General features: G+C 38.1%; 3 protein-coding genes across 3 annotated transcripts in view; 1 reads left to right on the top strand and 2 right to left on the bottom strand.

The window, feature by feature from the left end:
- The window catches only part of hoxd11a (homeobox D11a), a 55,478-nt gene that overhangs the window by 6,328 nt on the left and 21,650 nt on the right, over window positions 1-27,500 (bottom strand). The window contains exon 2 of the mRNA XM_051403718.1: window positions 27,078-27,281. Within this exon, the coding sequence (XP_051259678.1) occupies window positions 27,078-27,090 (13 nt within the window). The 5' untranslated portion in view covers window positions 27,091-27,281. The remainder of the gene's footprint in view (window positions 1-27,077; window positions 27,282-27,500) is intronic.
- hoxd12a (homeobox D12a) lies at window positions 2,248-4,684 on the bottom strand. Its single transcript, XM_051403720.1, has 2 exons — window positions 4,079-4,684; window positions 2,248-3,517 (listed from the first exon to the last, which is right to left on the bottom strand). Exons 1-2 carry the CDS (start codon window positions 4,638-4,640, stop codon window positions 3,279-3,281), a joined length of 801 nt encoding a protein of 266 aa, XP_051259680.1. The 5' UTR covers window positions 4,641-4,684; the 3' UTR covers window positions 2,248-3,278.
- evx2 (even-skipped homeobox 2) lies at window positions 16,648-21,405 on the top strand. The gene is made up of 3 exons (XM_051403710.1): window positions 16,648-17,553; window positions 17,988-18,223; window positions 18,799-21,405. The coding sequence occupies exons 1-3, from the start codon at window positions 17,160-17,162 to the stop codon at window positions 19,411-19,413; spliced, it is 1,245 nt and encodes a 414-aa protein (XP_051259670.1). The 5' UTR covers window positions 16,648-17,159; the 3' UTR covers window positions 19,414-21,405.

Raw genomic sequence — 27,500 nt, 5'->3', positions numbered from 1 at the left:
ACCATAAGAACTCACCACCAACAGTTACAGTGAAATGTTAAAGAATGTAATGATCGTAAAAGAGTTCAATAGACCTGTTGCTTACCACTTGTGACTGTTTCTTGGTGTTCTTTATTATCATTAATACGGCTATGACTGTTATTATTATTATAATTATTATTCCTCGATGCGTTCTGCAAGTTTGCACTTAAATATATGGTAATAATAATAAACTCTATTTATACAGTACTTGTCAAAATAAAAGTAAAACAAAGTGCCTTAAAGGGTTGACCGAGGAACAGAAACATTTCAGGGCTGTATTAAATTAAAATCAGGCAATTACCTTAATACATGAATAAAATGGAAATAAAATACCAATAAAATTATGTTACCTACTCATATATGAGCTCAGAATAAAACATTTTTACTTTCACATTTTAAATCTTACTGCAGGAGACAAGTTTTGGGGGACCAAACTTGAATCCAGCTGTTGCTGTCCGTAATATTAACCAATTTACCAAATATATTTATATATAAGATACTTCAAAATTGTTCATATTGGTTTGAGAAAAAGACATTTAGTTAATCTAATGTCTGTCTCTCAATAAGTAGCTTTGTTGGGAGGAAGTAGCACAGCCTACTAACTTGACCTTAACTTTGTTTTGGCGCCCCCACTATCTTAAGTATCCTGAGCTATATGACGTTGTCTGGCTGCGTTTGGCAGTAAAGCAATAAAGCAACAAATACTGAGGGAGAACATTGCGTATCGGACACACAGAAAACTCAGTGTAGCCGTTCAAAATAGCCTAAGCAATAAAACCTAATAGGTGAAACATGTTGTGTGGGGAGGATTCTTAGCTGAAAAACAACAGGCCCGCAGCACACTGAGAGCAGACTGGGAACAAAATAACATACTGAAAATATAGCAAGATTGCGCCAATGTAAAGGACAGTTATCCCCAGCAGATCCACAAAATAAAAGCCCAAAAGTGGACAATAGAGATCTGTAACAGCCACTGATGGGGGAACCATCTCTCCACGTTTCATTACAAATGACTAGGTTTGAATTGTTACTCTTTCATGAACCTTTACTGCAGCGTTAAGTTCTGCAGAGAAACATAGTGATGCAGTGGTGATGACGTGGTGATGATGTAATGGGAGGGCCCATTAATAGATCCACTCTCCTGTAATGTTTCATGTGTACTGATCTGTTGGTAACTCTTCAATAGTTTCAGCTTGAGCCTCTGCATTTAGAACCAGACTGACTATTTGTGGCCTGTAAACTTTGTGAGTTCTCAACCACAAGTGTGGAAACAATAATAAAGTGTTTTGGTAAATATATAAACATTAACCCCGTTAGATGCGTGGATAGCAGATCAACATACGAGCTGCTATTACGCACAGAGGACTCTGCTTTGGGCGTTTAAAAGTGGATAAAATACGACTGAGAAATTCAAGGATGCGCAGATGACTTCTGAACTGCACCAGATCCATTTGACCACAGTATCCTCCTACTCACATGTGGAGGTTTTGTGTGTCGGTGTGAGCTGCTGCTGCTGCTGCTGCTGCTGTGGTGTGTATTTACTGTGAGCAGGAATTACACGTCTGCGTGGAAACGCTAAGTAGGCCTAGTGGACACATTAGAACAAGTGACTAACACCGGAGAAAATACACAAATATAAGTTTAAAAAATGTGATGATTAAATTCCAGTCAGAGTAATATTTTTTAAGTATTTGCCACTGAATTTACAACTAAAAGTCGAGGTGGTTATGACATAATAAAGCAGTCACTGACTCTGTTATGCGGGCTGTGTAAATTTTTGAAATCTCACTTTTTGAAGCTACATGATAAAGACAGATATTCACTACAAGTATGAGCGCGAACTACAGAGCGTTTATTTTTAAAGTGATGGAGGATGGTTAGGAAGTTATTAAAGTGTGTATAAAGTCAACAAATACTTTCCTTTCACACACGATTACTCGCATACACTGGTATTTCCACCGCTGCAGGCAGCCAAAAACATCAAAATCTCTTCAGTGAATCCTCTCCACATCTATTTTGAAATCATTACTAAAATCTGGTCTCAGAGTGCAGACTACTGACACATTTTACATATTCAAACAGACAATGATCAACTAGTGAGCGGCTAACTGATCTTGAATACAACCACAGTATACACACTTGAAGCCTTTGGTGAAACCTGCCATTAAATAAAACTGTCTAAAAATATAAAATGATTCACATGATGCACAGTCACTTGTGTACAGGTAATTTAAAAATGATCTTTATTTACAAATGTATGAAACTGCAGTTTGCGTCCATTTTACAAAATCTCTCGTCCGTGCGTAAAAGGATGGCTGGTCTAATGCGCATTCGTGTTTTTTGAAAGTAACATGCTCTCTGGAATGATACATAAATGTAAAGTGAAATCTTATTTAATTATTTATGAATTAATATAAAAGACTAGGCCTACAGAGCCAGAGTGATTCCGATGCATCTGATCTGTGTAGTATATACATGTTGGTATAGCAACACGAAACCAGGTAAAAGTCCAGACTTATTTCTTACAGTTATAATGTAGTTTGAACTAACACCATCAGAATGTTTCACATCCACAAACTCACTTGTTCTGCATTCATTTGAACACCTTCTGGCACTAAATTCGGCGCAAATCTTTTCTTCCACACACCGACTTTGAATGTGTACGCGGCCACTTACAAACAAAAGCAATGTCACTTTTCTTGTTTGATCAAATGTACAGTCAATTTGGGGGGAAATTAAACATTTAATTGTATGACAGCAATTAGGAAATAGACATGCATTTATAATATATTTGGCAATAATGTTTTATCCGTCCGTAAACATGAACTTGACTGCTTGCTTCCACATTTGGCCTACACTGCATGCGCAGGCAATCATACAAAATACACAAAAAAACACATAGAACCATATTCCTGTTTAAATAGGTCTGAAATCTGAGCTGGATGGTAAACAATTAGCCTTAAATGTGTATAATTATGCGCGGCTGCAGGCCAACCAGGTGCCAGGGCCTAGTGCGCATTCAGAGAATCTCAAAGGCAGAAATCTTAATCTGCTTTATTACTAATACCACTGAAGATGTTGGGACTGGATAAAAATGTAGCCCATTATGTGACAGGAATATAAACATTTTATACATATTTATAAATAGCTACAAGTCCATGCCACAAACCGAATGGGTATGTGATGTGCTGCAACATTCATAGTACAACAGCGCATATTTTCTGTGCGCTGCTGGTCACGATCAAGTACAAAGGTCATCAGTAAGCGGAGAAAGCTTGTTCGCGCATCATCAGTCGTTTCTTCTTCATCCTCCGGTTCTGAAACCATATTTTCACTTGTTGGTCGCTCAGGTCCAGTCTGTCTGACAGCTCTTTTCGTTTCTGTCTGTTGATGAATTCATTCATCATAAATTCATTTTCAAGTTCAGCCAGCTGTGGCTTCGAGTAAGGCTTTCTCTTCTTTCTGGTTTTCACTTGTGACGAGCACCATGGGGCACCTGGAGGGAGCAGAGTTAGAAACAAGTTTTATACTTTAAATTAACACCGACTTCAGCCACAGTCATACACACCGAAGGGAATTAACTATTCTCAGTGGCATTGCTTACAGAGTTGCTTATACCTTGGAAGAAAAAAAAAAATACAAATGGTTTAATAACAAAGTAAATGTGAGAACTCGCGCCTACTGTGCATATATAAGAAAATAGGGCTGAAATTACCATGAACAGCAGGCACAGCCTCTATACGGATATTATGGGAATATTACAATAAGAATGACGCCTCAGGAGACAGCCATACCCTTATATGTATATGTCACACACAAACTATAAGGTCTCCATATAACTCCAATATAAGAATATTGACTAGTGGAAATTGATTAGCCTCTTTATAATCATGTGATAAAAGAGAATCGGCATAAAAAGGGGGTCATAATAACGAGAAGCACAGATCTATTTATACTAGATTATTGTGGTAACTTAATGGATCTGTAAACGAAATAAAACGAGGGAAATACTATTAGGTGTCACAATGAAATAGTTCCATAAAACAGGCTACTTAACCTTCTGCAAAAGTCGTCCTGGAGCATGTGTGACTTGATGATGGGTGAACGGGATTCTGCTCCTGTTTGGTGCCCGCCACATGCAGCGGACCTGATGAATCTAGATCGAGCTGGGCCGCAGAACCGTGGGACCGGCTGTCCAGATCTGAGTAACCGCGCTCACTGGCGGGTCCGTGCTCTCCGGCGTAAACTTCGTCCTGTCTGCCAGACTCCTCCGACTTGCGGTTTGCGCTCTGAAAGCATCGAGCAGACTCCTCCAAATGCGCCTTGACGTGGCCGCTGGAGGAGTTGGAATTTATAGACACCGAGCTGGACAGAAACGGCGGACAGTAGCCTCCGAAGGCGCGGCTCTGTGGTGGTGCTGCTGGTCCAGACGTGCACGAACTTGAGGAAGTCCACGGGAGCGTGCACACCTCTCTCCTGTTGTAGGGGAGCTGATGCAGCCCGGGTATGTGGGCTCCATTACCCCGCAAGTTGGAGAAATAGAGCGACTCAGCGGGCGCAAAATTCAACAGAGAACCAACATAGCCAGGATTTAAAGGATTCCGCTCACACATTTCCATGGAGCTTTCCTCGAACGCTTCTTGCAAGCCTTTTAGCAACTCCTGAAGAATAAAGGGTAGGTAATTGTTGATTTGGTAATACGGCGTCACGTGATATGCAAAATATGTTGTTCCGCCCCACCCTTGCTCTCAATACTGCAAAGCAAAATACTCCATGAGGATATGTTTTGGTATTGAGTGGGTGGGGGGGGGTTAGTTCAAATTTAACCATCTGTTCAGTCAGAAATATGTTAAGAATATTTTGGCTTGTGTCAGTTTCTGGAGCTTTTATCTGAAAGCAAGTATCATTGTGCTGGGAAATAAAGAATAACAAGGTGACTCTATGGACTGACCCATATAGTACAAGGGTAAAAAGCAAGGCCCTAAATGCACCACACAGCACACAGACGAATTTATAGATAATTATAATAATTATATAGAATAATTTATTTCAAAATATACTGATAGATAGATAGATAGATAGATAGATAGATAGATAGATAGATAGATAGATAGATAGATAGATAGATAGATAGATAGATAGATAGATAGGCATGACAACAATAAACAAAAATCCCCTTTCCCCACATGCATTCTCAACGACAATGCAACATTATAAGCCTCACAAAGATGATATTCACTGTATCAGGTTACATTAGGCTACATTAGATATATATATCTTTCTCTCTTGGGGCCCTGGAGGTGCTGCTTTTCTTGTCACTCCCTTGTAAACAGTGCAGCCTTTATTCGCGTCGGCCTTGAAGCTATGGACCGAAAACAACATGAGAAACATATAAGGGAATATATCCGCATTTCGGAGATTCGCAGGATACATCCTCGCCCAGTTTGACACTGTTTATCTCCCTCTTCTGTTCTCTTTAAATGAACTTCACAAGCCGCTTTAAACTATGATTAACCTTTAATTTGTTTGAAAACCGCCTGATTACAACCTGCAGGTTTCTATAGACCTAATTTTCTTAATTTTTTAAGGCCTTTTTAACTTAACCTATAGATCTCTTTAGGTAGATGATATCAATAAAAGAAAAACACGAATTTGACTATTTTCCGGAGTGAAGAAAAGCGCCATTACAACCGTCATATCTGTATTAAACCTTGTATAATGCAGCCCCTGTACAATTACAACCGTGAATCTCTACAGTCAAATGTTAGCACCTGAAAATAAACCGCAAAATTGATTACACTACAATATACATTTAAAAACCCAGTCTAATTAGAATGATAAATGTCAAATACTGCGTGAATGTAGTAATCCAAGTCCAAGTGCATTTTACCAGCAGTATTTAGTTTACTGTGCTGTCCTAAAGAAACACACACTCCTCCTATGGTGACTAAACAATATGTATCAAGTAAACTGTGGATCATAATGCTCCTGTAATATTGCCATTATTCAATACTACACCTGTACTCAGGAGAAACTTAAGTAGAGTATTATTAAATCTATATTTGTGGCATTATTGGAGTTTTTTCTGCCGTACAAAGTGCCCTTGAAATTGATCACAGACTGGATTAAAGTGTGTGTGTGTGTGTGTGTGTGTGTGTGTGTGTGTGTGTGTGTGTGTGTGTGTGTGTGTGTGTGTGTGTGTGTGTGTGTGTGTGTGTGTGTGTGTGTGTGTGTGTGTGTGTGTGTTGGGGGTGGGGAGTTCAAAAATACACTGACACTGACGACTTGGAGCAGTTGGTTGTTCAGTGGGTTAGAGCGGGATGTATTTGGGGATGATTGTTTTGATCAGGTTTACCTCACTTCAGAGACAATAAAGTAAAATAACAGAAATCTGCAGGTGGGATTTATCAGGACTACATTTCCTCTGTGGTCAATCAGGCTTATTTTATTTATGTGCATATACCCTATAACGAGAATACACTGGGGGTTGAAATTAGACAGGTATATTAATATAATATAATATTAATATTCTCAAAATCACTTTATTATAAGCCAATCTTATCATGAGAGTAGTTGCGGCTGTTCTCCAATAGGTGGCGGTACAAGTTCATATATGGCCTTCATGCTGCTGTGCTGTGGTGTGCTCTTCTCATTGTTTGTCAGAGGCTTAATTCTGCAATTAAACATCAGCAGCAGTTTCAGTCACTGCTGGAGGTATGAAGATATACTGAGTACATAAAAAACAAACGTCAAGGGTAAAACAATTATGGAAATGACTTTTATTTGTTGCAAATACAATCTGAGTGTGTTTAAATAAAGAAAACGAACATAAACATCTGGCAAAATGTGCGTCACAGCGACACGTAGCCTATTTTAGAGATGAAAATGGAGAACTTATAATGTAGAAAATTACATGATTGAATAAAATCGGCACAACAAGTGGTTAATCTCAAATAGTATTTGAACGTGACAGATCTTAACCTAAGTATGTATACATCGGGGGGAAAAACAGCAATATTACACAACTACACGCGTTACAAAAGTGTGAATGAAAGCAAATTAAAGCAGTTTTTATCAAAATTTTGAATTATTTGGATCTGCTACACGGGATTTGTTTGTAAATTCAGTTTATATTATGTGGCCTAACTACCGATTTATAAAACCGTGTCTCTATCGCATGTGTACATTCATTTAAAGCAAAAACCAACCAAACTACGAGTAGGCCTAAGCAGTGAATAAAAACGTATTTATCGTGTTAAAAAACCTGATTCTAACTAAAAGGAAGGAAATTAAAACGTATTGTGAACTGAGTCATTTTAATCTGTTTTGGGTGCTACAATTTTGCCTTAAAATGAGGCGTTTAATCACAAACTGTGCAAAACTCCTATAGGTCAAATGGACAATCAATTACAGACGCAAACAAATCCCTTATCTTTAAAAAAATTAATTAAAGTACAGAAGTTTGTATATTTGGGACATGCAGCCTTAAAGCTTTGCTGCGTAAAGTCACGTCTACAGGTAAAGAAGGAAGACGGGCTCCCACAATTACAAAATTAGGAGAAGTTTTAGTGTTCAGTTTTAGTGTCATTTACAGCTCTTCGTCCTTCATGTTTAGGGTGCCAGGAGCCAAATTGAGGAGTTTCAGTCTGGTTGTTTTCCAGGGCCATTTGAAGGAAGCTATCCGCCGTCAATTGTCCTTGGTAATAAACTTGCTGCTTCCCTCGTTCAAGTTCTCTGGGCTGAGAAATGTTGCCTTGAATCTGCAGAGTGTTGAAATCTCAACAGGGTTTTGAGTCAGCAGATGTCAACGGGTTTATAGTTTAATACCATTTCATATAGGCTGATTAACGCCGAATATAGGCTCAAAGCAAATGCGCACTTTGTTCATGTAAAATACAGACAGGTTACAACCATCAGTCCGTCAGCTTCTGCATGTGAAAACTAATTTATTTGATATGTTTGAGACTCCTGTATGTCCTTCATACTTATTCCAAAGTACAGAGGATTTTACAGACCAGGTTGTAACAAATGTGTGTTGATATTCTCGGCTCTTTTCCGACTATACTCGGAGTTGTTTAACAGGTAGAAACGGAAATTTAGTTTGGTTGTTGATGCGAGAAATCTGAGACACAAAAAAATGAATACCTAATTAAAAAAGGTAGAAAAGGCGATGAGATTTTACCTGAATATTTGGGGGATATATATTTTTAATCAAATCCCAATACTATTTCACATGAGCTTAATAAATTCGGTCCTCTTTCAAAGTAAAGATTCGATACTATAAAAAGTTACATTGGAAAGTTATTACTCTGCAATGTTTGCACTGCATGGAAAATGTCGGTAAAATAGTCTAAAGTAAATAAGACAAATACAAACCAACCAGAAGTTGCACTGGCTAATCATTTTTAAATATTATTGCACCACGTACGCAGAAAAACATCATTAACAAGGTCATGTTTAACCAATAAAGTACTTCTTAAAGCACAATGTTCAGATTTAACAATATTTTAAGTTTTGTTTAGGTACAAAGAAACTAAACTAACTTGAATTAATCGACACGAAGCTGCGGAATGAGTCTGACTTGAGGACTACAGACAATAACTTGTGAATAAACTTAAAGAAAATATTGAGATCTGTAATAACGGACACTTTATAATGAACTTTGTAGCACAAAGCTAATATCTCCACATTTACTTCTATTTATTTACACATTAGTTATTTAGAGTCTCAGTGCTTTCTGTTCATATGAGTTAGCCCTTAGTGTTACAGTGTTAGTATTCGTTACTTCGTGGTCACATCGCCATCAGTGTCCCACCAAAGTAAAGCCCACAGCTGTTGCGTTTTTATTGTGAATCTACAATTAGTTTCTGAATTAAAACGAGGAAGCAGGAAAACCATCAACGAGATTTTGTCAGTTAAAGATAAAACATAAAGAAACATGAGTGATTGTTGAGACACATGAAAACATTTTGTGCCAACTTTATTTTGGTGATAGTGATAATGATATGTTTATTATGTTAACAGTATTTTATTTTTCCAAGCATAAGGATATTCCAGCTGGGTGTAATGTGTCTGATGTGACTCATTAGTGACATATATGTAGTGTATTTCACCATTCACGATGCTGGACATGAGGGAATGTATTGTGTGCCTTTAGACCTGTTAGCCCTCAGATAATCCGATGTAATCTCGCTTTGTGCCCACTGGATTTAAAACTGAATGCGGTTTTCAGATTACAATCAATTAGTTCCTGTTATTCAGTTTGTTTGCATTCACACCAAATCGCCACTAGATGGCCCTCTCACTTAAGGAAAGAAGTCTGCAGACCAGCAATGGCACAGAGCAACAGCTTCATTTAGCATTCAACACTGAAACAACTGAATAATTAGTTGGTTCAGCTCAGTGTTGGGGTTGCTATTTGAATCATAGATGAATCAATATCAAAACCAAATCAACTGTAGCCTTTTCTTCTACACAGAAGGTGTAGGAAAATAAGCTTCAACATCCTTTATTACTAAAATCACCTTTATTAGAACCAGCCTTGTGCTTCAGTGGTGGTGTCATTTTGTTTATCTTGATAGAAAAACTGTTATAAACCGAAGCTTTATTAATCAAAATATTATCAAAATCACAATATGGTGCAATATCCAAATAGTATAAGATGCAATTTTTTAAATAAAGGTAAAATGTGTGACAGTACAGAATTATAATGAAGTACTGTAGTGCAGCAGAGATACACTGTCCTATAAATCTTGTTCTCCAGATGGAAGATGGAAGAAGTTTGCTACAAACAATCGCCACGATTTTAATAGTGTTTTTCAATGAAAATGAAAATTGTGACGCAAAAATCATGATTCCCACTAATTGTGAATTATATTGCATATTCTTTTATTGGATATCTGTACAAAATAAAAGTTTTTACCATATCGTGCAGCATTATTATAAACACTATCAATTCTCTCTGATAGCCTCTATAGTGGCATTATTAAGTAGGTGGTAAGATTCTTAAAATTATGTAATGATGTGCTCTCACTTTGACAAACTGTCCACAAACAAAGGAATATAACTCCATATTTCTCTTTGACAGCAGTGGTCAGATGTACTCTGCATCCTGTAACGAGTAGATTTATATGGGATTATGAAGCACGCCTGTACTGAAAAAATTCAAATAAAATTGTGTGAAATGAATTCAAAATGTGCAATTATTTTGCAGCCACATACTGTGTACAGTTGCACATAACTTTGCATACTGATTTGAACCACGGCTTATTAAACACACGTGTAAAGGAAGATGCAAATTGTGGTTCAGTAGTTATTTGACAAATTTTTGCAGGATACAGTTCAAGTTGTTTTTTTAAGTGACTGATCTCCATATCTGCCCTATACATATAATGTCCTATTGACATGTACAGTTACGTGATGACCTTTGGACTATAGATTAGCACTTCAACAGTGGTCACTGTTTAAAGTGAAGTGACAACATAAAGGTAGAGTGTGGCACACAGACTTCAGTGATACACTACAATTAATCTGGGAACCTTCATAAAATGGAGGAAGAAAACACCAAATGGTTACTTCAGGGTGTAAAAAGACCATTCAGTAAGTCAAAGTAGGGAGATGACCATGAGAATACAAAGTATTAGGAACCCAAATAATAATGATTAATCTGTCTCCTCTCCATGTACACTTCCTGAGTGAGGTGGATTTAAGCCAACAGGGTAAAAATCAGTTAAGGAATTCATAAGGAATAAAAAGTCAAAATTATTCTATGTGCAATGGCTTCTGTAAGTCCGCAATCTTTTAACAGACTTTGAACAACAATCTGCATTTTGTTTTGCATGTTAAAGGTACTAAAGTAGACATTCAGTTTTGCTCTGTCCTATCTGGGCACACGGTAAATGCAGTCTCTTCAGGGCATCTTATATTTTAATAAACAGATTATCCTTTCTGGTTTATAATGATTTCTTGAAAATAAGTAATCTATTACAAAAGCCTGACTCATTAATCAACATCTATCATATATTGTCAATATAATTTTCCCTATACATTAAAAGAGGAAACAATTTAAATCCAATTAATCCTCAAAGGGTGACCTGCTCTTTTAACTTTCTGGATTTATCTGACCCACATTAACAAATACCTCCACATCTTCACTGCGTGGACATATTGTTTGAATTACCAAGAGATAAATCAGAGACAATAGTTCAATATATGTGCAACAACACATTTAAATATGCCTTCAGATGTCTCCTTCAGAAGGGCTTTTAAAGTATGACAGAGGTCAGATGACAGCTGAACTCAGAGCCCACCAGCGTTACTCCACATAACATACACTTTTCTCATTCTGGCTACAGGTGATGCATCATATGCATATGTTGTTTGATTGATTACCCTGTCCTTTCGTTGTGTCTGCTGCAGTTATGAACCGTAAAGCACTGCTCACATCTCCCAAATGCCTACACTCTGTTAAAGGGTTTTGAGGAGCTTGGGTTGTGTTATTTCTACTTAGCTTCTACTACTTAGCTGCTGTGATGGAGTCAAGTTCAAGGACACGAAGCAATGCTGCAACGTTTACAAGAAATAAAAACAGACGGACATTGTTATAGATTTCTTGCCAGTTTATAGATAAGTGGAGACCTGTGGTCGCCACAACAAAAACTAAAACAATAAAGCATGCCCAGTACATGATCAACAGTAATGATAAGTATATATGGCACAATAAAATAGTTGCTCATTTACATCTTGCTCAAAATAAACCTCATGGGAAAGACAAGGTTATTTTGTGTTATTGTTCATAAATAAATTATACGGATTGATTATTCTATTTCTATGATGAACAATGATAACAAAGGCTTTAAAGTTTTGGGATTCTGAATGTGGGTCTCATTTTTGTTTAACTGACAAATACTGTGCAGTATTTGAACTTTCCTATCCATATTTGTGCCTTCTTGAACTCATTGAATCAGCACTTAAAGCAGTTGTTGCACTGACTGCAATACATTTAAAGGAGCTGGTAGGGGTCCGAGGCTAAAGGTAGGCAGTTGGAGAGGTAAGGTCAGGGGCTTTAAACCCACCCCTCTGCAGACCAAGTGGCACCCACCATGACTGAAAGTTGAAGCCATTGAAGAACCTACAGCTGCAGTCCCTCTAACAGCCACTAGATGCTGCATCCAACAACACTGACTGTTGATGTGGCTGAGAAACCCCCCCAACATCTCACTGGAATTACAGTCAAGGTAATCCCACATCTTCTAATGTGCTTAGACATTTTGACATGTCAGTAGAAAAGGTCTAAATAATAAAATGAATGATAGCTGAATTTCCATTAAGCTGCTTCAGTTTCAATGTCCCTGTATTGTGAATGTTGACTTACTGTCACACTTAGAGCAGAGCCATCATCAATGTCATTAGTAACACCTGCACTTTATCCTATGGCAAGTCAAAATGTCGGCTGTGAAAAAGGCCCATTGATGACTTTGTGATTGTTCTAAATATTAAAAAGGCCTATTGATCACAACCCTGGTAAACACAGAGGATTTAGTGGCATTTGTGAAGTTAAATACATCTCAACCTTCCAAGCATGCAGGAAAGACTACTGAGAAAAACACGAAAGGCCATTTCTAGTATCAGTGTTTGGTTTGTCCGTTCTGGGCTACTGTAGAATTATGGTGGTTCAACATGACGGCCTCCATGGAAGAGCACCCGCTCCCTCTGTAGATAAAAAAGGCTCATTCTAAGGTAATGAAAATAAAAAAATGTACATAACATACCTATGAATATTATATTCCATTTCTGACAACTGATCCTCAAAAATGTTACAGACTGGGCCTTTAATTATCACGTGGGCGTGTTCAGACTGAGCTTGATTGACATCTCCATGACTCCCCTCCGAGGTCTGTTGCACCTGTTAGGGCAGGACAACTTACACCTTTCATCATTCTTACAGGTCGAATGAATTTACCACATAACTCCCCGTCATTGCTCACCCACCGTCAGCCTGGGCAGAGATCTGATCAGTCCAGATTTGGATTTTCAAACACTTCATACCTGATATTCTACAGCGTTTTTACAATGTTAAAAGGCAACACTTTTCTTTAATTTTCAGTGTAATGTGTTTTTCTTCCAATATGTGACAAGAGCTTCTTTAAAAAGGTCCAGTGTGCAGGATTTAGTGGTATCTAATGGTGTAGTTGCAGATCTTCAACTCACTCGCTTTCCCCTCCATTTCCAAACATAACTACGGTGACTGCGAATCACATGAAAAATGCAAACAGGCCTATCAAGAGCCAGTGTTTCATTTGTCCCTTCTGGGCTACTGTAGAAACATGGCAGTCCAACATGGCAGCCTCCATGGAAGGCAACCCGCGGCATCTGTTGATAAAACAGCTGATTCTAGGTAATGAAAACACAACGATTCTTATATTCAGGTGACCTAAGAATATTATATTCTATTTCTCCTAAATGTCACAGACTGGACCGTCAAGTTCAGTTGTGTACCAAATAGCATTTACCTGATTGTAGGCTAGGATAGATATGCTGATTTCCCATGGCTCTACAGTAGCCATCTAATAGATAATCAGTCAAGTCTCTCCCCACAACTGTTACTGTTTACTCAAATTCAATTGACCTATTTTGGTATCTGGTTAATGTGATCATCTTCTTCATCTATGTCTTAATGCTAACTGCTGCTGGCTACTGTGTGCAAAATGTGGTTATTAACAGTAAAATATTTCTCATTTGTGCTTTAAGATGTTCATGTTTAGAACATGTTGTCAAAAGACTGCATATGAATCACACAGCTACATTCATAAAAACACTGATTAATGTGCATTGTCCTCATAATTTAATTAAATAAAGTAAATGAATCTGTTTTGATTTGCACCTCCTTGTAAAATCTAGCCAGCTTTACAGATTTATACCAGTCTGCTGTGTTTAATATTCATTTTTACAAAATGTCAATAAAATTATTGTATTTTTCAAACAGAGGGTATAGTGTTCTTTTTTCATTAGCGTTGATCATTATTCCCAGGACTGGTCCTTTGAGTGTTTGTCACATGACTTTTAATACAATAAATTTCAGTTTGCCAATGTTTCATTACAGAGATTCATGAATTACAATTGTATTACCACAGAAAAATGTCCAGTAAATAGTGAGATGAGACAAATTATGCCCACAAAACCTTTCACTACTGCTTTTTCCACCCCTCTTCATCCAGGAAGCCCAAACATGTGTGTTCACCGACAGTATGCATGAGCAGCTATCCTGAATCTATTTATTAGCCCCAATTCTCAGCATGTTGTTTACGTTTATTGTGAATCTTTGCACACTGGTGGCTCCTCACTACAGAGAAAGGTAACTGCAAGTAAAAAAGAGAAAATGATTCACTTAAATGTTGAGAAAACCTTTCACCTTTGCATTATTCAATAGTGCCACTGATTTTGTGCTTTAGGTTCAAACTTCGGATTGATAGACCTTAAATGTTCCTACGGTCCATTCAGACTGGGCTATTATTCATCAGTGCAACACTTCAACTGAAGAGCATAAGTAACATGCATCTCTGCCATGAATCAACCTCAGAAGAAAGGTTTGAGAGCCACTTTAAGTCATCCACATGAGAAAGTCCAAGCATAAATGTAGCAGGAGAGAGTAAGAAAGAGCCCTTATTAAAGTGTATAAACATGCACATCACAATACTGAAATGTAAATACTTGCTATTGCTTTATTGAAAACTAATTATCTGCTTATGTTGACCCAATATTGAGAGCAGATAATGGAATGAAGTTAACTATAACTAAAATATCTACATTTTGGGGGTTTTCCAGGCAAAAAATGACATTTGTAATGATTTGCGATTACATCAGCATATATTTCTGCCACCCATTAAAGTCTCCATGCCACCCTCTTGCCATTTCTCTAGATCCGCCCCTGGTTTAAACAAAGATGCATTTCAAAAGTAAGATTATAGGATAATGCTATTCAGAAGTGTCTGCAATGTGAAAATACCTCCTGAGGTAAAATTCTCTTCGTGGAAAGACTCATCAGCTGCACAATTAATCTAGTACATGTATGCAAATTACCTAATTATATTAAATGTAAATTCCCAACGCTCCTAGATGAGATTGCATTGTCTAACTTGAGTACAATGTTATTATTTTTTTAATTCAAAAATAAAAGAAAATATTGTGTTCACTAACGAAGTGATGTGTGCTTTAAACTTCAGTATCTTTTTGTGAGGAATGTATTAATTGGTCTTATGCAGGTTGTAAAACATGATTCTCTTACATAAGATTAGAAAATTGGTTTACATAAACAGTTTTTGAATAAACGCCTAAGTGGGCTGAAATATATTTAAATTAGCTTCATGCAAGTGAAATTCAAGCTTCAGCAGGTTTCTGGTTCTGAAGCCGTATGTTTGTCTTATATTCTTTGTTTAGTAGGACAGACTGTAGACTTTGCTCTGATTTGAATCACATTATATTGCTCAACAGTATTACAAAAATATGGGCAGAAAGTGTCAGGTTAGGGGTCTGGCTCCTTGGCTTCCAGCTCAGATTTATAAAGGCATGGCAGAACCGTAACTATAACTACTACTATCAGTTATTTTTCATTGCCATATACACTGATCTTAGCTGGAAATGTCCCCAGAGTTCTCAGGACAGACACAACTCAGGACATCAAACTACAGCCCTCCCATTCAACACTAAATATCAATGACAGCAATTAATATTTAAACCTGCAGGAGGCGCCAGAGGACGCACAGAGGATAATCTGATGGTGCCTTTATAGTCATTTCACATCGAGAAACCAGGAGTCCATGCATGGGTGTTATGTCTTTACATATCGAGTCTCCGTTAGAGTTAATATGATGCATACAGTTATTTTCCTATAAATACCCAAACTACAATGCAGGTAATGACGGTTCCTACACAGACAGATGGGGATTGGGAGGAAACTACTTCAAACAGATTAACTGTTAAAAACGAAAATAATTAAGTATACGCTCTTAAATCTAAGTAATTAATTTAAATTCAACATATAAGCCGATGAAACCGAGCAAAGAAAGTGAATAAACGAATTATCTGTAACGAAATGTCATTTAAAATGCCAACAGTGACAACTGATCGTTAAATCAAAAAAGATTACTGACACGTTTTAGTTACTTCAAAAGAAGCCTGTCGGAACATACAAACAGACTGTGCCTGCATATGCATTCATAAATATATAATTGCGCTGATGTCGTTAAATGTGTAATGCACGCATTATCACCACATCAAAATGTGTCTTTGACGAATAAAAGAACTGTGTGGGGCAAAATCCCTCCCTAAAAAACATAAAAATATAAAAATCCACATAGCGTTAAAGAATAGGAAAGAAAATAACACTCTTAATCCCTTATCACAAACTTGCACCTTAAACCTAAAACAGTGCACACGCTGATTAAGTCGCGGAAATTGTGTTAAAAAAAAGAAAAAAGAAATAAGGACAATAAATGAAAAGAACAACGATTAGAGAGAGGGAGTGCGAACAGGGAGGAGGGAAACAATGGAGAATCAAAGCATAATAATATTCCTAAATGAAGAGGGAAATGTTGCACCGCTCATTTTATTAATCAGACTGTCAATTTCACCCAAGAGGCCAAACCCAAGAGCAATCTAAAACAGACTCAGAGATCAACCCAGGGACAAGCACCTCGCTCCTCACTCCTCTCTCTTCCTCTCCACTTGGATATTATTCGTCTGACCGAAGGCCGCCTCCATCATCAAGTGACAGCCCTCTCCTATTTATTTGCTTATAAACCTGTTACAATAAATGATCATTGGAGCAACGTCAGCCGAGCATTTTAACAACGAGCAGCAACCACTTTTTTTTTTTGATGAATGACATTTCTGCTGCTGTGGGGAGGATGCACGGCTCATTTTGAGCAGTCGCTCGTCGATTGCATTCAGATTCTTTCATTTTTTGCGTCTTGCTTATAAAAAGGTTTAGAGACAGTTATTTAGAGACAGTTGCTGAGTTGCATGCGGATTTAGCTCCGACACAACTCATTGGTGCTCCAGCCCCCCTTTTGGACAAGTGTTGTGTGGGGTATTTTTTTTTTTTTTTTTTTTTTTTCCCTCCCTTCGTCTTGCACGGCTTAATGATGGAGAGGATAAGAAAAGAGATGATATTGATGGAGAGAGGTCTGCACAGTCCGGTCGCAGGGAAGAGGCTCGCAGACACGCCTGGAAATTCAGTGCTGGAGGCCCTGGAAAACTCTCAGCACAGCGGACGGCTAAGCCCGAGAATAACTTCGGCTTCTCTCCATGGAAACCTGGGGGACATCCCGACGAAAGGCAAATTTGAAATTGAGAGTCTTTTCGGTTCACACCACAACAGTGAGAATACCTCCTCGGCGGAAATTTCCTCGTCAGAAAGCAGGAAGAAGATGAGCCTTTACTCCGAAGTTTCGCCAGATTCAGATATTAACAGTGATGTGGAGGTGGGATGCCCTGCGCACCGCTCCCCGAGCCAGCACAAGGAGAACAACAAAGGTAACATTTGATTCTTTTACTCCAGGTTGATGTGGTTTTCATGTCTGCTGTAGTTTGGTGTTAATATACCGGGGATTATCATTCTCTGCCTCTTTTAAAAAAAATTAAATAAGAAAAAGGGAATTCGATTATTATTATTATGACTATTAGGCTACTATTATTATTATTATTACTATTATTATCATCGCTTCAGCCCCTTTCCAGAATTTTGTTACATAATTTTACTACAATACAGAAATGTAAAAGGCCTATTAATTAAAAAATATGTGTTGCATTTGCCTCTTGACACAAATTTGACATCAACCAGTTTTATTATTATTATTATTATTAATAATAATAATAATATATCAAATTTACTGTAGGCCCACACAAGTGTATTATTTCAAACATAATTCATATCAATAACAATTCGTTTCTCTCTCTTTTTTTAAAAGGTTTTTCAGACAGTAATTCTGGCTCTTCCAGCTCAAACTCCCTCTCGAATATGAACGGTAATTCAACGGGAGGATCAAACAATTCAAATTCCGACCAAGTGAGAAGGTATCGGACTGCTTTCACCAGAGAACAAATCGGAAGACTGGAAAAGGAGTTTTACAGGGAAAATTACGTTTCGAGACCAAGAAGATGTGAATTAGCCGCAGCGCTAAATCTGCCCGAAACTACGATTAAGGTACCGATTAATCTTCATTATTCTTGTCCACTGTGTGTCTGTGTGTGTGTGTGTCTGTTTGTGTGTGTGCATGTGTTTGTGCAGAGAAAGCACTGATGTCAGTATAAAAACAATCACTATTATAATACTCTGCAGCAGAAAATGCATCCATTATTATATTATTATTTCTGCAGTGTGATATTTTTTTATTTTTAACCTGTACACAAAATAACGCTGTTACTTACTGGTCATCCCATTGGATGCTAATCGATTCAACCGGTATGTGTACAATTAATTTATAGGCCAGGCCTACTTCTTCTTCTTCTTTTATTTTTATTTCTTTTAAATGACTGCGAAAAACAAAATATTTCCACTGACACATTTAAGTTAATTGTTTGGACTCCAGCAGCATGCGACAACTGATCCTTTTCATGTTCAGTGACCAGAGCATTTATAGGACATTTTAAATCTCAGTGCAGGGAGATGAGTGTCTGAGCACACGCTGCAACACACACTCTTCAAGGCAGGGCTAAATTTAGAGCTCGGACACAAACATGGCAGCTTCAATATGGGCCTTGTTTTGACTCTGTGTGCAGGTGTGGTTCCAGAACAGGCGGATGAAGGATAAAAGGCAGCGTTTGGCGATGTCCTGGCCCCATCCAGCAGACCCCAGCTTCTACACTTACATGATGACGCACGCGGCAGCTACAGGAAGTCTACCTTACCCTTTCCACTCGCACATGCCTCTACATTACTACCCGCACGTCGGTGTCACGGCAGCAGCAGCCGCCGCCGCCGCCTCCGGCGCCGCCTCGTCACCTTTCGCCACTTCCATCCGGCCCCTCGATACCTTCCGAGCGCTCTCACATCCTTACTCGCGGCCAGAGCTCCTGTGCAGCTTCAGGCACCCGGGACTCTACCAGTCACCCGCAGGCCTGAATACTTCAGCGGCGGCATCGGCGGCGGCTGCGGCTGCGGCGGCGGCGGCGGCGGTCAGCGCCCCGTCAGCCACCGGGCCTTGTTCGTGTCTGAGCTGCCACAGCAGCCAGGCGGCGAGCGCGCTGGGCTCCCGGAGCGCCAGCGCTGACTTTACCTGCACAGCTTCCGGGCAAAGATCCGAGAGTGGATTTCTGCCGTATTCTGCCGCTGTTCTCAGCAAGACCTCAGTCCCGTCACCAGACCAGCGAGAAGAAACTTCACTTAACAGATAACTCGTCATGCAGCCTACATATTGTCCCTTTTCCTATTTTGCTCTAGTCCTACTTTAGGGGATAGGCCTACTTAAAAAAAATAAAATAAAAAAATATCACACCTGGGTTAAAGCAGTCGTTTAGCATTGTAAACACACAGATTCATTTCTAAGTGATTCAAGTCCAAAAAGACTCTTTATAACAAAAAAGAAGAAGACATGAATAGCTAATCACCGAAAATTTTGCAACTCACAAAAGAACTTTTCTAAAAGCTTGTGCCCTTGTGTTGTGCCAGTAGACCATTTTTTTATGGGCTGTGCTGGATTAACTTCTTCATATTTGGACAAATAACAGACCATGCAGAGTATCCATTCTGTCCCCTCAACGCCTCAATCATTGTGCCATTTCAAATTATTATTATTATTATTATTATTATTATTATTATTACTTTTTCCTATAGCCTAAATCCCACAAATTAAACCAAGAATAACAAGAGTCACATCCCATAGATTCCTGCGGCTCAAATGTCCAATATTCAGCGTGACAAACCCAGCCTGGTTACCTCGACTCCTTTGGTTTTAAGATACAAACGTGAACTAATTATGCTATCTAAATTTAGATAGCAGAAGGTCCTGCTTTTCTGCCCAGCAGCATATCTTTCTTCACTAGGCCTAATAGACTGAGATTTTGGCAGGAATAGCTTCTCCAACACCCAGCCTCTGCTCTACAGGGACACCCTTAATCAGCTAGAAGGTGCATATAATTTTGCACCGCGTCTTTCGTGTCAATTTTTATGTTAATAATGAGAGGATCATGACAAAAATTGCCAATCATGTACCTAGATGGAGCTCCTTTGAATACATGACTGTAAGAAAGTTCCTCGTTTTGAGACCCGCTGTCAAGTGCTAACAACCCGCGGAGGGAAGTCATTAGACATACAAAAGACCTGGAACAAAGCGACAGTCCTGGTACACAGAATGCACTGCAGAAGGATAATATTTGACAGATGTAGGGTTTCAAAATATTACATACAAAGCAGCCCCCCCACCCCCCCAACCTCAAATTGTGTTATCTGATAATGGGAAATACCTCGACATACAGCAGCCTCTCTTTTTTATTTACACTGCTGAACCTCATTAGGCCTATATCAAATCCAGTATTTTCATAAGTGTGTATTCCCTTTAGGACCTCTTCACTCAGCACACACACACACACACACACACACACACACACACACACACACACACACACACACACACACACACACACACACACAATGACGGGACTGAGCAAGGCGAAGGGGTTCAGACAAAATAGCCTGGCTTTACAATCTGTCTGCGCCTGTAAAAATAAAAAATAAAAATGGCTATGTGCTATTTTATTCGTTCCTTGTTGGGACATCACCAATATGTTAATTATAAAACATGTGAACTGTAAATCGTGAAATATTTTGCAAATATTATGGATAGTCCTACTGATAGTTGAAAACTGAATTATTGATCGCCATGGAAAACGCTTCATGAAATTGTGGATTGTAGGCTATTTTTTAAACACTTTTTTTAATTATTATTATTTATTTTGTGTGACTTGCTAAATGTTTTTTTTTTTGTTTTTTTGTTTTTTGTTAAAACACTGGATGTACACGCCAAAAGGACCATCACATAGCCTACAAATTGGCTTGTTAGCTCACCAATTTAGTCCAAATTCATGATTTGTATTTCGTGCAAAAATTAAGGCGGAATTATAGAGAGATGGAGAAACATTTCTTTACGGTCCACTCAAAAGAGGCTTCAAAGGGCTGATAAACGAGCACTGAAATTAAATGATGAAAATAGTACTGGCCTTTGTCCCTTGGGTCTCTGTTATAACTCTATATCTCTGTATTTAAAATATCAATGACTGTATGAATTTAAATATTTTAACTTGAAAAAAATGTGCAATATGAAATGTAAATCATGTTATTTATTGATCGTGTTTGTTCTTGGAAAATAAATAAAAAAAAATCTTTACACATTCCCGCTTCTTTACATTAATGACACAGACATTGCTGCAGAAAAAACAAACAAACAAAGTCGAGTTTGACTCTAAAATTGGATTTCGTTACACTTAGTTAACAAACTTTAACTCTAATTTAATTGCTTGAAATGATGTAAAAACTATATATACATTATCAAGACCATATATATATGATATTATATACGTTAGGCTAGACATTTTAGACGTGTGTAGGTGCTGTGACACCATTTCGAGAGAAAACACTGTCTGATATTAATTAAAAAGACGTGGAAAGCTTCAGGGAATATGAGGCCTGCCATCACGGGTCATTCCGGCCCTATAATTTACCATTATTTTTACATTACCTCTAAATGATACAAGCTGATACTGTCGTTAATTGCACTTGGTTAAAATATAGCCTACACCAGAATGCCCCCGTGGGACTTTAAGATAAGTTGCTTTTTTGAACGTCCCCATTAAAGAAATAGGATTAGGGCAGCAAATATGGGCGTGATATATCACCATGTTTCCTTGCTCTTTACTAAAGCGAGGGTTGCAACCCATACAACAAAAGCATTGAGATAGATGGAGGTGTAAAAAGGAAAAGACAAGAGGCCAGAAAAACACTGCCCACAATAACACGATTAGTTTTGTATCCAATGTGCAAGACTGAAAAAAGAATTCATCATAATGCAGAAGACTGTCTGTCACCTCCGCTGAATGGTTTTTGACAAGAAAATAAATCTTTGGGTTGTTTAATATATTTTATATTTTCTTTATTTCGGTGCTAATAGAAAAACCAAATTAAATGTCCACCAGCGAGATAGAAATGCAAAGATCGATGATCCTGCCCCTACTGTCCAATCACCCCTATTTAATTGACTGTATTTTCAGGGTAATTGAACTGCTTGTTGTAAATTGAGGATTTTATAGAAACGACATGAAAACTACATTTACTGACATTCATCGCATCTTTGACATTGATTATCTGATCAGCGCCGTGTCATGCTAACCTCCAATTCTTCATTACACACTGTTTATGAGCTGTTACAGAACAACTTGCTTGTTCCAGAGTGATTGATTGCCTTATTAACGCGTGTTCTTGTAAGTGTGACCGGACTGATTACGATGCATATGTTTAGAATAATGTTTCATTTAGCTGACTGCGAGTAATGCAGGGTGACAGCTGCTGCGGGAGGACAAAAAACCTAAACTACAGGGAGCAAGCGGGGCCAAAACGCATTTAAGGTGGAACTAGAAGACACACACAGACCCCTAATGGTCAAACGCAGTCACTCAGCGCCAGATGAAGGACTGGCAGCTCAGTAGGGTCTTCAGTGAGGCAACTGAGAACTAAAATATAACATTATTATGGCTAAAAATGACTACATGTTGTTCTTTTGTTGGTATTAATGGTTTAGAAGCAGGAAGCTTGCATCCACAACTGTGAGATTACACTCCAACATAGCTCAGCCCTCCTTTCTTAAAAACATATTGTCCCCCACATTTTAATCTGGTGCAGCAACAGTATTTACAACTGACATACCAGCTGTTACATCCAAACATTCAAATCAATCAAACACTGCCAAAAGGCATACCAGCAATTCACACCTAAAATCCGCTTCAGGTTGGAAATTTTCTTATCCCTTTAGTTGGATTTTATTTTTATTTTTTTTCTCCCCCAAAATGTAAGGAAAAGGAGCACTATGAACTGCAGCCTGACGAGATTTATGCCACCATTATGCTTCTAAAGTAGTCTCTGCTCTGTTTGTCTCAAATCATTGCCTCTGTTCAAATGTTACTTTCATATATTACATGACATTAATTCAACTATAGCTCATTAAGACAGAATGAAATGGTTAAATTAACTTATCAACTCATAATGATGATGAATGAGGTATTAATTCAGATACAAGCTGGGCAATTTGCAATTTTGCGCGTTTTGATGGTTCTCAAATAACATTTAATATAACGGGTCATCCCCTCAATCAATTACATGAGCATATGAGTCGGTCGTATGGAAAATCCTTTTTTCATGCATATGTATCGAAACATGTTCTCAATTATCTTTGGAAATTGCTTTTATTGGCTTAAAGACTAATTCTTCCAGTGGCCCATAGCTTGGGATATGGTTAAGGTGGTACAACAAATTGTTCTTGAAACATAGCCTGGCACAACTATATTATAAATAGAAGTTTTTGTTTAATATTAGATTTATTTTACATTGTGTTTAAGAAATTCAAAAAGTAAAACATTTCTAAAAGACAGTTTTTAGGGAAATATAATATTTTATATGGACCATATCTATATATGGATTTATATTATATAGTGGAAATAATTTCTGGTCAAAACAACAAATAATTTTTGTCTTTAAAAAAGAGAAAAGGTGAAGGATGAGTTTAGGTGGGAAGATATCTCTGGCACAACTGAACTGTGCACCAACGTGTCTCTTATAAGAACCTTTACAGTTAAAAATAATGACCCAAAACATCAAGTTGTCGTCAAGATTCCCAAGTTTATCAAATTAGTTTATCAAGTTTATCAAATTATGCATGGTTATTTTTTTTTAACATAATAATAAAATAGTTTTATACATGATCAATTTCCACATAAAACATTTTCCACTGTATTGTGAAAACTGTGGGTCCCAGGTTGACCTTACTGAGATTCACTTTGCCCCTTTCTCTTACTGGATGAGTGTAGTTGTTGCTCTATGGGAACTTCTTGCTACAAACCATTATTGGTTATAGTGAACATCTCCTAAAGTCTGAGTGATTTTGGGTTAGTTTTTAATTCATTGTAATTTGATCACAATTTCTTTCAGCATACTTTTATCTTGAGACAGCATTTGCCAGTATAAATAATTTTCACTTCTATGGTTCGTTTCATTACAGTTGTTATGTTGTGGACTTGTCTCTGGTGTAATTCTTTAATGAGCCTGGGTCCCAAGAGGTTTCTTTCACATTTTAGTTTGACAAAATATGTAGAAGTGAAGCCTTGAATTATTTAAGGCTTATGTAAAAGACAAGTAATATAATTTCTCCAGCAAGGAGACTAAAGATAAGAAAGGATCCTGACCCGCAGCTTGTGGCTATAGAAGTATTTTTAAATCAATGTTCAACAATGAGCTCATTTATAGAGGTTGATGGACTCAAACAAGTGTGCAGCTTTTTTTCCCCCACAAGATGCTGTGAGAATACATCTCCCCAGTGACCACTTCACTGTTGGGACTTTATTGTTATCTGAAGATGTTAAAGTGAAAATGGAGAGAGCGCTAAAGAAATGACACATCTCCTAATGTGTGTATGCAGGCTCATTTGCTATGTCTAATCATGGCTTTTGAAATGTTCCTGATCTGTCTCTGAATACAAAGCAGGAAAGCAAAAAATGTAATATAATATTGAAACATAGCATAACCCTACCTTCAAGTTTGTATATTAAATCATGACTAAAATGGGTCTTGTGTATACTTTGTATCAGCTGTTCTGTTTCCACATATTCAACTGTTCAGATGTTATTATAAATAATTGGTCCATATTAAGAGTTAAAACTAGTCACATTGTAACAGTTTGTGACCACAGTATGTGCAGCACAAAAGATATACAAAGTAAAAAAAGATTTGACGGATTATATAGCAGTCTGTCATCCCCTCAACAACAGCATTTGGTTGAAACAGATTAAAACACTCTTGGTTTGTGTTCAGTGGCAAAGCAGGAAGTTGAAAGTATGACGTTCACATAACGCTAAAAGGGGAGCTGGCCGGGGTGGATGGAGAATAGAGAAAGTGCTATTATATGATACTCTACGCCAAAAGTTTTATGCATCAAATACTTGTTCCCATAAGGTAGCTGTAAAATGTTGTGGTTCTCTCTTTCATACCAAACAGTGGCCGTGTGCAACTTGAATTCATGTCAATGGCTGTAAACAGATTCCAGTGGTGAGTTTTCCTTCTGAGAAAAAGTATAAACACAATGCTCAATGTGTTCAAGACGGTCTGCTAAATATGACCAAATACATTCTCCAGCAGACCTTTAAGGAGGATTGCATGGAAACAATGTATTAAGCCATATTCTTTTCAACAAATGGCAATAGTGTGGCTCTAGAGATGGCAATGTCGGTCTGATGGTCAGTCTGTGGACCACTTTGGTACGGACCGAAATATGTCAACAACGTTTGGACGGACATAGCACAAAATTTGGTACAGACATTTATGGTTACCATATGATGACGTATCCTAATGACTGTTGATACCCTGACTTTTCATCTAGTGGCACTATGAGGTAGAAATTTGTGGTTTCTGAGAGTCTAGTATTGTCTTTTCAGCTACTAGAAGGACAGCCTGTTATTCTGAAAGCAAACACCCGTTGCTCCAAAGGCCCATCGTTCTGAAAATACACACTCTGGTATCACCACGTAGCCTAACTAATGTACTTATTTTAATCCCTACCCTGATCTGTTCCTAAACCTAACCAAGTAGTTTTGATGTCTAGACCTAACCTAAAATTTTACCATTTAACAATGTTAACCACGTATTTATTATTGTTAGCATGATGACAAAAGGTCACCGGACTTTGTCCCTACTGCACGTCCAAATACACGAAATTAAAGGCAAAAAGTGGGAAACAGGCCTTCGAAGCAATGCGCTTTTGTTTTTGGAAGAACAGGCTGTTGGACAAATGGGCTTCAAGTCCAATGGAACATTTCTCTGACTATTGGGGTTTGTAACAATGTTTTGTCTAAAATTTAGTACAAATATCTTTTGTTTTCCCCAGCATGAAATGTGATAATTTTCCTCTAGCGCCATCATCAGGTCAAAATAAAATAAAAAATAATTAATTTTTGACCAAATACCTGCAAAACCAATGACATACAACATGGCTGTAAACTCTTAGCTTCAGGGACATAATCTTACCCCTCGAAAGTCCCTGCTTTGGTATTACTTATCAAAAGTAGAGGAAATGTGGGGATGGGGCTTGCAGTGAATGTGCAACATCTGGCCTAATACAAGCAGAAACATAGTGACTTTCGATTATAGGGTATCTGGTACTGGTCTTTACCACTTGATTTCCAGATCAAATACAGCAAGTAGAGTTTGAAGCACCTTATCATCCTGCACAATAAACTCAGTTTTGACCAAACCGATCATGTTCACAAACGCTGCCAGCAAAACTCTGTCATTGGTAAACTTGAAGCACTCTCTGTTGCTGCTGTGTTATCCATCTTCAACAAGGACAAATTGCTCCATATTTCACACACTACCTCCAAAATCATTGGCCTCCTTACCTCCAACCTCTCAGATCTCAACAGCAGAGCCATCACATGCATCACACCCACCACAGCACACAACCCTCGACCCATTTCTCATGTTTCTTTTGGTAAGAGTCACATCCCCTCTGCTATAGCAGCTTTAAAAACAATACCACGTTGATTACACGGGCACACCTAAAGTATGGATGTATCTGCACTATTCTGTGTAAGTTACATAGTTGATAATGGAAATTAAACCACTCTGCCACAAATATATCCTCCAAAGTCCTCCAAGTGTTGGCAAAAAAAAGCTGCATTTCTCAGGCTTGCTTGGAGGTTTTGAACAGAGACACCTTTGTTGACAGGTTATGACCCAACTTAAAATACATAGTTTAAAGGATGCAGCGCCAAAACTGGGATGTTGTTTCTTTTTGTGTACTCACCCTGCGCAGCCATTTCAGACGTGTGTGCATTTGGTTCCACATCAGCACATCGTCCCTCCTTGATGTCTACTCTTCAGTGAGTGACGGACTTCATGTAAAAGAAGTGAGCCCTTTCTTGTCCTCAGCAAGGAAACCAGGGCAGGGGATCAACTGAAGATGATATCAACCAGCCCCTCACAGCCGAGCAGATGAAATCATGGATTCCTGAAAGTGAACACGCACAAGAACATGCTCTAAAAGGGACTGATGGTCTAATTAGCAATAGAAGACCAAAAAGCTAACAGCATCTGGCCACAGCTACTCCTTATGACCACCAGTGTTGTGCCAGTACACACTTCATAAGGGCTAAGAGTAAAATGAACAGGTTCACATTCATAGTCAGTCACTTTGAGTTCAAGGTTCAAAGTCACCAAAAAATAAAGA

Source organism: Dicentrarchus labrax, unplaced genomic scaffold (assembly GCF_905237075.1).
Source record: "Dicentrarchus labrax unplaced genomic scaffold, dlabrax2021, whole genome shotgun sequence".
Lineage (NCBI taxonomy): Eukaryota > Metazoa > Chordata > Actinopteri > Moronidae > Dicentrarchus > Dicentrarchus labrax.
Note: the sequence above shows the minus strand (reverse complement) of the source record. Positions and strands in the feature narration are given on the sequence as shown.

Coding starts and splice junctions, on each gene's coding strand:
- evx2 (XM_051403710.1), top strand. CDS start 17,160: ATGATGGAGAGGATAAGAAAAGAGATGATATTGATGGAGAGAGGTCTG. Junction 17,554..17,987: donor GCACAAGGAGAACAACAAAG/GTAACATTTGAT, acceptor TTTTTTTAAAAG/GTTTTTCAGACAGTAATTCT. Junction 18,224..18,798: donor TGCCCGAAACTACGATTAAG/GTACCGATTAAT, acceptor CTCTGTGTGCAG/GTGTGGTTCCAGAACAGGCG.
- hoxd12a (XM_051403720.1), bottom strand. CDS start 4,640: ATGGAAATGTGTGAGCGGAATCCTTTAAATCCTGGCTATGTTGGTTCT. Junction 3,518..4,078: donor CAGGACGACTTTTGCAGAAG/GTTAAGTAGCCT, acceptor TGCTCCCTCCAG/GTGCCCCATGGTGCTCGTCA.